Source organism: Microcebus murinus, chromosome 10 (genome assembly GCF_040939455.1).
Source record: "Microcebus murinus isolate Inina chromosome 10, M.murinus_Inina_mat1.0, whole genome shotgun sequence".
Taxonomy (NCBI): Eukaryota; Metazoa; Chordata; class Mammalia; order Primates; family Cheirogaleidae; genus Microcebus; species Microcebus murinus.
This window is the reverse complement of record NC_134113.1, coordinates 73,409,395-73,424,816: the sequence shown is the minus strand read 5'-3', so window position 1 is coordinate 73,424,816 and position 15,422 is coordinate 73,409,395. Positions and strand designations below refer to the sequence as shown.

Sequence of the window (15,422 nt, the reverse complement as noted above, 5' to 3'; positions counted from 1 at the left end):
AAAGAATGAAGCAATGATTTTAGTAGATATACTGATTGATTTGACTTGGTTTACTAAAAATGATCTCTGCAAGCTGGCTATGTACCCACAATAGCTTCAGCTGGAGTTCCATGGCTTCTGCAAAAAGTCTTTGCAACAGGGGAGTATTTGATTATGATCTTAAAATTACTTTATAATTGAAAGAATTTTATTTCAATTTAAAGGACAAAAGTTAGTGATTAACTATTTTTCTGGAATTGGTCATGTTTTAAAAGGACAAGAGGAGAGAGCCTGATTATGGTGCTGTCTATTAACCGCGTTTAGTGTGTTTTGCTTTTAGAATGATGTATGCATCCATTCTCAGTCAGGCGACAGCTCACTCTGCAGGCCCCATGTGCTGACCTGATGACCCAGTTACGTGCTCTTGCTCACCTCTTTTCCACTCTCCCCTGTGACTTGTGACTGCTTCTCCTCTCAAGCCCCTGTGCCCTGACTTGCTCTCAGAAGATGATGAGGCAGAGAAAATAAGTCCATCATCTTATTTAAATAGATTAAAGGAAAACACAAAGACTTCAATAAGAAAATTGCAAAAGATGGAAAGAAAGAGAAGTATACATAATAAATAAATGAATGTAGTGGTTTGGATCAGAAAGTTCAATCTCATAAGTTATCAAGAAAATGTACAGGCCGGGTGTGGCGGCTCACGCCTGCAATCCTAGCATTCTGGGAGGCCGAGGTAGGAGGATTGCTTGCACTCAGGAGTTGGAGACCAGCCTGAGCAAGAGCGAGACCCTGTCTCTACTATAAATAGAAAGAAATTAATTGGCCAACTAATATATATAGAAAAAATTAGCCGGGCATGGTGGCGCATGCCTGTCGTCCCAGCTACTTGGGAGGCTGAGGCAGGAGGATTGCTTGAGCCCAGGAGTTTGAGGTTGCTGTGAGCTAGGCTGACGCCACAGCATTCTAGTCTAGGCAAGAGAGTGAGACTCTGTCTCCAAAAAAAGAAAAAAAAATGTACATTGAAATGACAATAAGGTAAAACTCCTTTTTTACCTGCTAAGTAATTTTAAAAGTAAATAGCATTTAGCACTGATAAAGGCATAGTAAAACTGGAGCTCGTTTCCACTCCAGTTGATATGGAAACTTCATACTCTTTGATCCAGTAGTAATTCTACTTGGAGTAAGTTCTTCACAAGGTTAAACTCCAATAATGGAATGATCGCAATGATTCCTTTTTATTATTTAATTACTAATATATTATTAATATATATTAATAATTATTAATATTTAATTAGAATATGAAACATTTATCTTAATTATTTAAAATTGTATTTTAAGCATTTAACCATGAGCTAGCCACAAGTTTGAGGTCTTTACATGTATTTTGTCATTTAATCCTCATTAGAACTCTTCGAGGCAGATACTATTATTACCTTTTGACAGAGGAGGGCTTTTAGGCACAGAGAAGATAAACAACTTGCCTAAGGGCACACACACAGCAAGTGACTCCAACTCCAGAGCCAGGATCCAAACCAGTATGTACCACTGCCTAGCTCCAGAAAAGACTTAGGGCAGCAGGTGGAGCTATATAAAATGGAATATAATCTCAAGTATTCTGTAGGAGAAAGAAAAACAGTGGTGGAGACAGAAACTAAACAAGGCCAGAAATGAGGCCGAAAATACATATCATTTGACCTGTACACTTGCTAAAAGAGGACCACAAATTTGGCTAGATGCTCTCTAGCAGCCTTATGGATAAAGTGAAATCTGATCAGTTACACTATTTACAATACCCATGAGATAAAAGCAGACCAATTACTCAGGAGAAGACTATTCTTGGTATTAAGACCAGACAGATTTATTCTGCAGAACACAAACAGTATTCATAAAAACAACCACTGCGTGAGCTAACGGATAATGACCTCAACAGCATCCTTGTGTAGACAAGATGACCACCTCCACCAGGTTGAGTCTTCTAGCTTTTCTCTAGGGCCTCATGACCCAACATCAAAACGTGGTAGTATTTGCAGCCATTGAAGTAGGGAAAAAAGAAAAAAATAATAAATATATAAAAACAAAACAAAAAAACATGGTAACAGACTAGAGGATGTGGCCCATGTACCCAGGTCTGTACTGGCTGGAGGATTATAGAGTATCTGAAAGTGAGTGGGCTGACAGCCTTTAAGTAATCCTAGCCAGGTGCAATGATTCATGCCTGTAGTCCTAGCATTTTGGGAGGCTGAGGCAGAAGGAGCCCTTAAGTCCCGGAGTTCAAGACCAGACTGAGCAACATAGTGAGACCCCTATCTCTACAAAAAAATGTTTTAAAAAAATTAGCTGGGGTAGTGGTGCACAACTGTAGTCCCAGCTACTCAGGAGGCTGAGGCAGGAGGAGAGCCTGAGCCCAGGCATTTGAGGTTGCAGTGAGCTATGATGATGCCACTGCACTCTAGTCTGGGCAACAGAGCCAGATCCTGTCTCTAAAAGATAAATAAATAAACAAACAAATAAATAACCCATCCTTAGATAGATGTTGTGGAGCATGAGATTCAGATTGTGCTTTTCAACAAGTACCTAGAGTTCATCTTTTCTATTTTGCCAGTCTTAACACCATTAAAGACCAGTCGGTTGGAGACAAGAATGGTGAAAAAAATATGATGACATCAAATGATCAATTATGCAGCTGTTAAACATGATGCTTCAGAAGTATTTTGATAATATGAAAATTTTCTCAAGCTATAATATTAAATAAGGCAGGATATGAAACTATAACATATATATATAATATATGATCTCAACAATTTAAAAGTACATATGTAGCAAGATATGAATCTTTAGTTTCTCTCAATATAGAATCTTTCTTTGTTTTTTTTGAGACAGGGTCTTGCTCTGTTGCCTGGACTATAATGCAGTCGCATTATCATAGCTCACTATAACTTCCAACTCCTAGGCTCAGGCGATCCTCCTGCCTCAGCCTCCTGAGTAGCTGGGACTACAGGTGTGAGCCACCGTGCCTGCCCAGGATCTTATTTTTTCTTTCATTTACTGCAATAAAAGAATGAAAGACAGTTTTTGGATGGGTTGGGATATCTTAGAAAGAGGCACCAGTTTTCAGTTACTAATCATTTGGGTCCTGGGTATGACTGGCCATCAAACCAAGGGGAAAGAAAAAGAAAACAGGTTTTGATTGGGTTGGATCAGAAAGCAGGAGTGTATGTGAGAAGGCATAAAGACCATATGGGGGCCTGTGTGGTGGCTCACGCCTGTAATCCTAGCACTCTGGGAGGCCGAGGCGGGCGGATTGCTCAATGTCAGGAGTTCGAAACCTGCCTGAGCAAGAGCGAGACCCCGTCTCTACTATAAATAGAAAGAAATTAATTGGCCAACTAATATATATAGAAAAAATTAGCCGGGCATGGTGGCGCATGCCTGTCATCCCAGCTACTCGGGAGGCTGAGGCAGGAGGATTGCTTGAGCCCAGGAGTCTGAGGTTGCTGTGAGCTAGACTGACGCCACAGCACTCACTCTAGCCTGGGCAACAAAGCAAGCCTCTGTCTCAAAAAAAAAACAACAAAAAAACCCCCCAAAAACAAAACATCATATGGGGAAAATGAATACAGGAGAAAGGTAGTAATGTGCAGATTATCCAGAGGGCCCTCAGATGCCTAAAAACATGATTCCTGAAATTGTCCATAAAGAGAGGGCCTAAGGTTGGGAGATTTCTATGCCCAGGAGAGGCTTGGAGTCGTCATTCCCTACCAGACAGACCCTCGCTTGAATGACAGCATGCTCACTACCAGGACCCAGGATCTACACCAGTGTCTTGTCACAGATATAGAGAGGGCCTTGCTCCTTCCTGCACTTGCATTAAACTGATGATTCCTCCCCCAAGACTCTGCTGGACCCTTCACTCATGACCTGGTGTGGACATCCTCTGTAACCACGCCCTAGGACAGTGGTCCCCAACCTTTTTGGCACCAGGGCCTAGTTTCATGAAGGACTGGGGCTTAGGGACCGCAGCCCTAGGACACCAGCATGACAAAACAGGGTTGGTAAAGGGAAGCTGTTTATATTTAGGGAGAAGAGGTTGAACTAGACAAGCTCGAGAGTATTTCAACAGTGTACACGCACACACACACACACACACACACACACACACAAATATTAGAAGAAACTACACCTATTTCAAAGACCCTACAACCCCTTCCTCTACTTGCTCCTTAAATAAGAGTATTGTCCAAAATCCATTCTCAGTCCTCCTTTCTTTTCATTCTGGGTACTCTCCTTGGGCTATTTCAACTTCTGCACAAATTCTGATAGGCATTAAATCTTAAATCCCCATTATGAATATCCTTAAATTATAGTCTAGTAACATGCGAAACAGAGTTCCCATACAAAAAGCACATCAAGTTTCTCATCTACAAGCTTTTTATCTTTATCTCTGTTTGTGTTTCTTTTTTTTCTTTTTTTTTTTTTTTTTGAGACAGAGTCTCACTTTGTTGCCCAGGCTAGAGTGAGTGCCGTGGCGTCAGCCTAGCTCACAGCAACCTCAAACTCCTGGGCTCGAGTGATCCTTCTGCCTCAGCCTCCCGGGTAGCTGGGACTACAGGCATGCGCCACCATGCCCGGCTAATTTTTTTTATATATATATCAGTTGGCCAATTAATTTCTTTGTATTTATAGTAGAGACGGGGTCTCACTCTTGCTCAGGCTGGTTTTGAACTCCTGACCTTGAGCAATCCGCCCGCCTCGGCCTCCCAAGAGCTAGGATTACAGGCGTGAGCCACAGCGCCCGGCCTGTTTGTGTTTCTTATTCCCTAAATCCTTGACAAATATTATTCTACCCTAAGAAGGAGGGTCCAGGGAAGGAGAAAGAAATTAGTACCTGTCTTAGGTATTTTACAGGTGTATATTCATTGAATCCTCATAACCACTCTGTGAAGTAGGTATAATCATTCCTATTTATCGATGAGGAAACCAAGGTTTTGAGCAGGTAAGAAACTTGTAGAAGTTTAAACAGCTTGGAAGTAGGATGACTAAGGTTTAAAGTCAGGTCTGGGCCTGGCATAGTGGCTCATGCCTGTAATCCTAGCACTCTGGGAGGCCGAGGCGGGAGGATCACTCAAGATCAGAAGTTTGAAACCAGCCTCAGCAAGAGTGAGACCCTGTCTCTACTATAAAGAAAGAAATTAATTGGCCAACTAAAAATATATAGGAAAAATTAGCGGGGCATGGTGGCGCATGCCTGTAGTCCCAGCTACTCGGGAGGCTGAGGCAGCAGGATCGCTTGAGCCCAGGAGTTTGAGGTTGCTGTGAGCTAGGCTGACACCACGGCACTCTAGTCCGGGCAATAGAGTGAGACTCTGTCTCAAAATAGATAAATAAATAAAATAAAGTCAGGTCTGTCTATTTCCCTAGGAAAAGAAGATTGATGGTTTCGTGTTGGGGGACCAAACTTCTCATTTTTAGGATGTGGAATACTGTGCTCACCAGGAAATAACCAGTTCTTCCCTCATGACATGTTATGAGATGCATGGAATATTTTCTAAGTCACAATAACCTTTTTTTAACCTAATTTTTTTTTTTTTTTTTGAGACAGAGTCTTACTTTGTTGTCCAGGCTAGAGTGAGTGCCGTGGTGTCAGCATAGCTCACAGCAACCTCAAACTCCTGGGCTCAAGCGATCCTCCTGCCTCAGCCTCCCGAGTAGCTGGGACTACAGGCATGCGCCACCATGCCCAGCTAATTTTTTCTCTATATATCAGTTGTCCAATTCATTTCTTTCTATTTATAGTAGAGATGGGGTCTCACTCTTGCTCAGGCTGGTTTCGAACGCCTGATATTGAGCAATCCGCCCGCCTCGGCCTCCCGGAGAGCTAGGATTACAGGCATGAGCTACCGTGCCCGGTCTTTAACCTAAATTTTATTTTAGAATCCTGAATAGGCTGGGTGCAGTGGCTCACACCTATAATCCTAGTACTTTGGGAGGCTGAGGTAGGAGGATTGCTTGAGCCCAGAAGTTCCAGACAAACCTGGGCAATATAGTGAGACCCCATCTCTTTAAAAAAAAAAGTAAGAAAAACTACCTGAGCATGATGGCATGCTTTTGTAGTCCCAGCTACTTGGGAGGCTGAGGCAGGAGGATTGCTTGAGCCCAGGAGTTTGAGGTCGCAGTGAGCTATGATGATACCACTGTACTCTGGCTGGGGCAACAGAGGAAAACTGTTTCAAAAAAAAAAAAAGAGAAAAATCCATTCATGAAGGCAGAGGCCTCAAGACCCAACCACCTCTTAAAGGCCCTACTTCTCAATACTGCCACATTGGGAATTATGTTTCAACATGAGTTTTGGAAAGATAAATATTCAAACCATAGCAATGGTTTCCTTTAATTTTCTGTCTTCTAGTCCTCTTGCATGCTCATTGATAAAATCCCAATTCTGGATTGATGCAACTGCTTACCATTTCTACTCCCCTATACTTGATCCTCTCAAAAAAGGTACACAACTATGTTGCTTTTAGTGCCCCTGTAAAGTCGTGATTTTTAAACTTCAGCTGGGCTTCTGACTCAGCTGGTGACAAATATTTATTCAAAGCAATCTTTGTATTTTTTGATTCATAGCACCTTGTAAGGCCTTGGATGCATTTATCACTTTAGATGCATTTATCACTTTAGATGCTAGCATAGTTTTGGTTACTAAAATGGTCCTCCAAATAAGATTTATAAGGAAGAGGAATTGGTATTCTGAAATAGGTGACTCAGAACGTTGCTTCAGATAAAAAAAAAATCAAGTTTGGTTAGAAGACAAATTCTAAAGAGATAAAAGCTGGCACTCAAAATTTTTTTAGTCTTTTTTTTTTTTTCTCAAGAAAATAATATTGGCCTATGTACTATGATGTGCTACAAATTCTTCTGGTTGTTTTCAGCCAAAAAAGATGGAAGGTGCATTTCATATTGAAGAAAGAATCAATAATATGAGATTGCCACCTGAATAAGTAAATGCTGATGGCAAAAATGGGATCATTAAGAATTTTAATGGGAGCATCATTTAGAAAGCAAAATAAAAAACAGATGGGAAAATGCAAACTCAACTCAAATTGAGTACTTGGAGAATATAGTCCCTTTCTAGTGGGGAGATGACAGGGATGCATCTGTGGCTGAGAAACAACCTGGGCACTCATAGAGAATCTGTTGGCCACTGATTTTGGAGTTGTAAAATGGGGAGAGGGCAGCTATTTGGCTGTTTTTTCCCCCTTCATACAAAATGCTCTTGCTTTTATCAATTGGCATCTTAAAAGAGAAGAGACAAAAGACAGACAAGGTAGCAGAGCCTGGAGAGCTCCCTGCACAAACACAAAGGAACAAGGACGGACAGGGCTGGGGAAGCAATCCCCAGGGCTGGGTCCCAGAAGTGCTCGGCAATCTAGGCAGGGCAGCTGCTGTGAGGCCTGTTATCTGAGCAGCTTGGAGATCAAGTCCTGGCCCCAGAAGTCACTGATGGGAAAGCCACACCCTTGAGGGTGCCTCTGGAGGTGTCAGCGTGTGCGGTGCTCTTCAAGGGTGGGTTTCCTACCAGCTGTTCACAGCAGAGTGCCGCAACACACCGCAGATCCACTTCTCATCGCACATTTCCCTTCCATCATTTCTGGGGGCATGGACTTGTCTCCACACCTTAAACTTCTTTTTTATACTTCAATCCACTTCAGTCTGGTTTCCGCCTTCTCTGTTCCACACAAACTGTTCCTGTCAAGAGGACCCACTTCCATGTTGCCAAATCCAGTGACATTTTGTGTCCTTATCCTATCTGGCCTTGACCTTTTGGTAGCATTGACTTGGTCCTCATCCCCCTCACTCCTCATAAGCTATTCTGTTTTGTTCCCTTTCAAATATTTCTCCACTGATTTTCCTCCCACCACCCTGACTGCTCCCTCTCAGGTTTCTTTGCTGGCTTTTTTTTTTTTTTTCTTTGAGACAAAGTCTCGCTCTGATGCCCTGGCTAGAGTGCAGTGGCGTCTTCCTAGCTCACTGCAACCTCAATCCTCCTGCCTCAGCCTCCCGAGTGACTGGGACTATAGATGTGCACCACCACTCCTGGCTAATTTTCCCATTTTTAGTAGAGACAGGGTCTCGCTCTTGCTCAGACTGGTCTCTAACTCCTGACCTCAAGCGATCTTCTGCCTCAGCCTCTCAGAGTGCTAGGATTACAGGCGTGAGCCACCACGCTGGCCTGGCTTTCCCTCTCCAACTCAACTTTTTTTTTTTTTGAGACAGAGTCTCGCTTTTGATGTCCAGGCTAGAGTGAGTGCCGTGGCGTCAGCCTAGCTCACAGCAATCTCAAACTCCTGGGCTCAAGCAATCCTTTTGCCTCAGCCTCCTGAGTAGCTGGGACTACAGGCATGGACCACCATGCCCGGCTAATTTTTTCTCTATATATTAGTTGGCCAATTAATTTCTTTCTATTTATAGTAGAGACGGGGGTCTCACTCTTGCTCAGGCTGGTTTCGAACTCCTGACCTTGAGCAATCCGCCTGCCTGGGCCTCCCTGAGTGCTAGGATTACAGGCGTGAGCCACCGCACCTGGTCGAAACTGTCCTTTCTAACTAAATGGCAAACTGTCTTCCCAAATCAGTAAATCAGACTTTATTCACGATTCCTTTTTTCCTCCCTATCCCACATTCAATCTTCAACCAGGTCTTGAGAGTCCTACCCCCTCGCTTTCCACTTCCCCCTCAGTGTATCTCAAATCCACCCAATTCTTTCCCCTACAGGCATCCCCATAGGCTAGGCCACCATTTTTTTCCCCTAGGCAACTATAACAGTTTCCTAACTAGTGACTCCTTTGATACCTTCAAACTTTTTTGCACGCCACAGTGATATCCTTAAAATACAATAAATCATTTAATTTCCTGACTAAAGGATAATGTAAGGCCTCCCGGTACCCTGAGAATAAAACCCCAATTCCTCATTCTGACTTGCAGGGCAGGCATAATCCCCGCCTATCTTTCTGGCATTGCCTGTCTTCTGGTATAGTCTTGGGCCACCCCCATTTTGCGTATGAATCCTCAGCCTCTCTGATTTTTATTCTCCGCACTCACCATGCTCTTTTCTGCCTTAGGCTTTGACACATGTTATTTCCTTCACCTGAAAAGCTCTTCCCCCACATTTTGCATATATCACTCCTTGTTGCTTAGATAATGGAGTAAATATCACTTCTTCAGAGAGATCTCCATTGATCATCCTGTTCTTTCTTCTATCTTAATCTTATCCTTGTTTTTTTTTTTTTTTTACCAAAAACTTAAAAAAACCATATATATATTACTTAGGTGTTAGATAATGTTCTATTCACAACAGTCTCATTAGGAGATTAAATTATCATCCCCTTTTAAAGGATGAGGCAATTAAGAAACACACAGCTAGTAAGTGGCACAGCTGGATTGGACCCAAGAAGACTAGCTTGGACTCTTTTTATTTTTTATTTATTTTTATTTTTTATTTATTTTTTTTTTTACAAAGATCAGAAGACATAGATGGACTCTTAACCACTATCTTATATCCTGCCTGTCAATGTCACAATTTGGAATTATTTAGAAATGTATCTTTTGGGTTTTTTTTTTTTGTTGTTGTTGTTGTTGTTGCTTGTTTGTTTATTTTGTCTGTCCATCCCAGAATATAAACTCCAAGATGTCAAGAATCATTGCCACTGTCATCAGTGGCTGATTTCACAATGATGATTTGGAAGGAAGAGTGAAGGATGATGCCCTTACAAAGCTTCCATTAATGGGCTCTCTGGATGTGCTTTTCATTGCTTCAGAAAACAGACAACAACAAAAAAATTCCTTCCAATTTCACTGATTGGTCACTGATTTCACAATGCCTACCATTGTAGCTAGTACATAATGGGTGATTAATAAACATGTTTAAATAGTGAATGAATGACTGATAGCAAGAGAAAACAATATTCATGCAGACAAAGTGGATGAGAGGTTGGTTTTTGAGGTACTACATCACAGAATACATTTTTTCCTAGACATTTGTAATAAAGTTCCATAAGTAACTGAAGGCTGCTAGGATGAAGAAAAATGAGGGAACCCTGCTTCTAAGAATGGTTTCAGGAATTATTTTCTATATACCTGTCATTGCTTTCTTTCTCTATATGTGTAAAGTATGGTGCATAAGGAAATAAGTTTACCTGCTTCAGGTTAAGTACCATCACATATAGGATCAAAGTTGAACTAAGCAAAGTCTTAAAGTGTTAGAATAGTGTGCAGTAAGTACCTGCCTGAAGGCAGTCACACTGAATGTGTTAACAAAAATGTATCAACCAGAAAAGTGGGGAAGGACAAAGCATAGGGGCTGGGCCACAGTGGAAACTTAGAAAAAAAAGGAAAGTCACAGAGGCAAACTCCACTCTTAGTTCTAGCCAAGGAGAGGGAGACCCAGGCAGTCTACTCCAAGTATTATGATCGCTTTGGAAGGACTATGCTTACAGTTGGTGGAGTCTGGAACATTCCAGGAAGAAAGCAGGTTAGCTACCTGCAATGACAGGTTTTGTCTCTTTTCTCTTCAGCGGTTCCTGATCATTCATCGGGGTGATAGAAAGCAGGTGCCACAGGAGGGGCTTCCCAAATGGAGTTGGAGATCAAGGAAACCTTGGTGGAATGATGTAGTGATCATCATTCCTGCTTCTCTTGTGAGGTGGGAATTCATGGTGGCTGCACTGTGCGTTTTGAGTGTTTTCTCATTTATTTATTTTTGGATCAGACAATCACTAGAGAATATTCTGGGTTTTTTTGTTTGTTTGTTTGTTTTTAGGTCAGATAATCACAAGACAATATTCTGTTGCGACTGTCAGCATTTGGAAGGAAAATTTTTTTTTTTGTCTGTTTTCTGAAGCAATGAAAAGCACATCCAGAGAGCCCGTTAATGGAAGCTTTGTAAGGGCATTGTCCTTCGCTCTCCTTTCCAAACCATCAGCAATTGTGTTTTTTCTTTATCATGTACATAGTGATGGGAGAGTTGGGTCCAGCTTTCTAACTCAGAAAACTTGTGTGTGTTGAACAGCTGGCCCCTGACAAATGGCTCTGGAATAAGTACCACCCAGGAGGAGAGAGTGAAGGAACTGGGGAGAACCATTGATCTCCTGGGTCCCACAGCCTGTCCTTAACACATAAATTGCTCCTTCCCCCTTCCTAGTGCCTTTCTTCTTGATGGTTCTCGATTCTCATCTCTTCTCCACTCTTTCCTTCCTTCCACATTACTTTCACCTCCTTTTGTGACTCCTCATCATCGCTCTTCATGTTGATTACTGTGATTACCTTACAAGCATCTAATATTTAGTTGCTGGGTTTGCATTATTAGTTATGAGTTAAGATGATGCCAACATAAATGATCCAGTTTAGGGCTCCGGAGTTATGATTCAAATTTTGACTCCATCACCTAAGAGTTATCTGACTTTGGGCAAATCGCCCAACCTTCCTGTACCTTTCTTTCATCACCTGTAAATTGGGGATAATAGTTCCTACCTCAAAGGTTCAGTTGTTAGGATTGATGAGAATGCATGTAACATACACAGTCGCATGCTTGGTACCTGGTTTCAAGAACTCTTAGCTCTTATTATTGAAAAAATGCTTATTGTAGGGTATTGCTGATACCTTATAAAGGGAATTTCATGCAGTCTTCCGTGGAGTAAGGTGTTTTGATGGAATAACTATTGGCACAAGAAATACGGTACCTCGAGGTTTACTGGGTGCATGCATTAAACAGAGGTAATTTTCTGAGTAGACAGGGATCTTGTGATAGCTGGGCGAGGGGGAGCAATATTTAGCGAAGACTGTCAGAGGGGGCAGGGAGGTTATTTGCTGAGAGTGCCAGGTGGGCCAGGCCAGGCCAGGCCAGGGAGCGGCTGGGGGCGAGAGGGAAGGCGGAGGAGGCGCGTCGGGGAGGCCTCGGAGACCCAGCGTTCTTTGGGCTGCAGGTGGTCGGGAAAGGCAGCGGCGCGCCCAGGGCGCGAGGAGGACGCGCGGGGCCCGCACCCGGGTAGTTTTGTTTGCTTTTCTCGGAAGGAGGCGCCCATTCCAGGCAGTTTCCCGAGCTTCGGCCCTGGGCGCAGCGAGAGGGCCGGGGCGCGCACGCCACTCTTGGGGGGCTTCGACGTCGGTCGCGACAAAGCCCTGGGAGGGACGCCCGCCGCCGCCCGCGAGCAGGTTGGGGCGCCGGCCCCCCTCCCCGGCCCGGCCCGGCCCCGCCGCCTGCGCCGCGCGCGCCCCGCGGAGCAGCGGGCGGTGGCGGCCCCGCGCGCCCGGCGGGAGGCGCCTCGGGACGTTCCCGTCTGGTCCTCGCCTCCTCCCCCCGCGCTGACTCCATCCGCTCCCCGCCCCCCGCTCGGGGCCGCGGCCAGGCGGGAAGGGAGGGAGCCGGCCCGAGACTGCACCATTCCGCACCGGCTGCAGCAGGGCCAGAGCGAGCAGGTGGAGCGGGCGGGCGGGCGAGCGGCGAGCGGAGCGCGCGGACCCGGGGGAAGACTGCAGTGACGCGGCCCTGGAGACATGGCGGCGGCCGGGCGCCTCTGAATTGGAAGCAGGACCCCGAGCCCCTCGCCGCCCCCGGCCCCGGCAGCCCAGGCCATGCCCCGCGGCTGCTGAGCGCACGCAGGGGCCGGCCCGGAGGAGGACCCATGCGGCAGCAGCTGCCGCCCCGAGCCTGATCCGCTGCCCTGCGTTCTCCATGCTGCGTTCCTCCTCGGCGCCTCGGGCAGGGTAGCTGCCGCTGCCAGCAGAGCCTGCAGGGCATTGCGCTGCCCTTCCTCCAGCCTCACTTTCTTTCCCGTTGTCACCCCTCCCTCCCCACTGCCTTCTCCCTGGCCCCCCGCCCGCTTTGCATCCAGCTCCCCTGCCCCGTCACCCCCTCCCGCCTCCCTCCGCCGGGGCTATGGCCGCAGAAGAGGTGTTGCAGACGGTGGACCACTATAAGACTGAGATAGAGAGGCTGACCAAGGAGCTCACAGAGACCACCCACGAGAAGATCCAGGCTGCCGAGTACGGGCTGGTGGTCCTGGAAGAGAAGCTGACCCTCAAACAGCAGTATGACGAGCTGGAGGCAGAGTACGACAGCCTCAAACAGGAGCTGGAGCAGCTGAAAGAGGTGAGTTGCCTGTCACCTCTCCCCTCCCCGGGCCTTCGCTCCCCCACCCCCAGGGCCCCCTCATCCTTATTAAGAAGTCGGAAAGGATGCGATTGAAAGGACTGCTTTTCATCTTAGGGCCCTTTGTTGATAAGAGAAGATTGAAAGAGCCCATTGTTTCCCCCCCACCCCACCCCCAAGAGAAAAATTGCCCAAGAAATGAATGTATAAGCTGGAATTTGGAAGGCAATGGCTGTTTAGCCTGTGGGGGAGGGAGATTCGTAAGAATCTTCAAGTACCAGCACTCCAAGGCGACATTCAACTGGGTTGGAATGTGTAAATCAAACTTCTGGAAACTGCTGTTATTTCAAACTCAGTTTTCAGCGACAGTCCCATAATCCGCAAAGGTGATGAGGTTTGTGCCTGAGGACCCACAATTTCAGGACCTCAGCTTTCTGCTGAATGTAACCACTCCTTGGTGAGAGAGGGAACTCCTCGCCAATCCCATTTGACAAAGGCTGGGCAGTCTTCATTCTCCTTGGCTCTGGTCTTGCTTGTCATCCAGCTGCAGGAGAAAAACAACTTTGCAGGGTGATCCCACCGCCTTGATTTTTCACCTCTGAGCTAGGCTGGGCCATAACCAAGTCTTATGAGGTCACCCTGACCATGAAAAATTGAACTCACCTATAAATGGTTTGAAAGAATGGTGTATATATCAAATATGTGGCTCATATATTCAAATGAGACTTTTCTGGTTAAAATGTATTTATAAAGCCAGAATATTGCAAATGGGCCATGTATAACATTTGTCCTCTTTAGTCTTTTGGTATTTGGCTTCTTTTAAATCCTGTCTAAGGTCTTGGGAGAAAACAATGAAATGTGCTTTGATTTCCTATCAAGCACTCTTAAGAACATACATATTGTTTCAGGAAGTCAGTTGGTTTTACCTGGTTCTTGAGGCACTCAGGATAGCAAGTAACCAGTTGTAAATTTAAATGTATGTATATACTGCTTTTCTATGTGACAAGTCTTTATTTTTAGGTGCATCTTGGCATTTTAAATGTTAATTTTCATTTAGTGTGGAATATTATCAAAAATCTTTTTCTTATAATGTAAGTTTGGTTTTAGGGGGGGTCTTGTTTTACATTGTTACAGTTAAAAGACGTGATGTTTGACAAATCTAATCAACTTGGCTTCTAATTTAGTATATAATATGGTAAATATTTATACTTTCAGATATGTCTTATTGTTATTTGGATGCCTAACTACCAAAGAATAAATATAGTACATATGGTTAAAAATTCCAATTGCAATCTAATTTTTTTGTATCAGGCTGTAAACTTCTAGTTTATGTTTTACTGTGTACATATCTAGTCTTAACAGCAGCTGGACTAGTTTATATTTTCGAACTTAGGTTAAGTCTTATACTGACATGTTTAAATGCAGTGATGCTAAACCTTGGGAAGTGAGGAAACAGGATGATGAATGTAATTCTCAGAGATGTTTTGATGCTGTCTACATCTTGGCACCTGCTTTATACCAAGACAGGGATGTGCAGACCAGACAGTGTTAAGCCATCACCTTGATAAAGAGGATGGACTTAATTTCATGAAATGTCAACTGTTAACTGACCTTCCTGCTTGATTTAAGCAACCCTTATAGGGATATTTCTGTGTCATTGCTCTTACCCTTCATAGTAAACCTTAATGCATTTGTCTTTTGCCATGAGCTCTAAAGGCAAGGAATCTGTCTTAATTTACTTTGCATCCAAAGTCTTTAACATAAAGCCTAACATAGAGTGGGCATGAAATAATATTTTAGGAAAGAATCATTTTATACTGGAGGAAGATACACCTTTATCAGGATTTACCAGTCAATATTGTTTAGTGTCAGAGAAAGACTAAGAAAATTAGGAAGTATAAGAAGTCACTACAATTAAAAAGAACTACCTACGTTAATTTCACCGGCAGTAATGAAGAAAATGAGAAAAAATGTTTTGTAGGAATAATGTAACAGTGATTTCTTAATGCAGAGTAATGCAAATACCAATTTTTCCTATAATAATTTTTTAAAAATTCAAAGCAAGTTGTGTTTTATATAGCAGGAGGTTGATTTATCAGGTTCATACCAAAGATATCAGAAGAAAAAAAATTATCAGGATTATTTTTTGTTGTTGTTGCCAGTTACTCAAGAAATCAGCATTAGTTTTACCAAATGATACTTGTTCATATATTTATTTTGAGTTGCATTTAGCATAAATAAAATTCAATTTAAGGTTTCTAATAAACTGACAAATACAGTTATATAAAAATGTATCTTGGGGT

General features: G+C 43.7%; 1 protein-coding gene across 8 annotated transcripts in view; it reads left to right on the top strand.

Moving 5' to 3' along the window:
- Positions 1–12,374: 12,374 nt before the first annotated feature.
- The window catches only part of BICD1 (BICD cargo adaptor 1), a 236,019-nt gene continuing 232,971 nt past the window's right edge, over positions 12,375–15,422 (top strand). For 3 of the 8 annotated variants that reach the window (XM_012789263.3, XM_012789261.2, XM_012789262.2), the window contains exon 1: positions 12,383–13,119. In XM_012789263.3, the coding sequence (XP_012644717.2) occupies positions 12,907–13,119 (213 nt within the window). In that variant the 5' untranslated portion in view covers positions 12,383–12,906. Of the gene's footprint in view, positions 13,120–15,422 lie in introns of all 8 variants that reach the window. The other 5 variants (XM_076007496.1, XM_076007495.1, XM_012789251.2 and 2 more) reach the window with 3 other exon arrangements.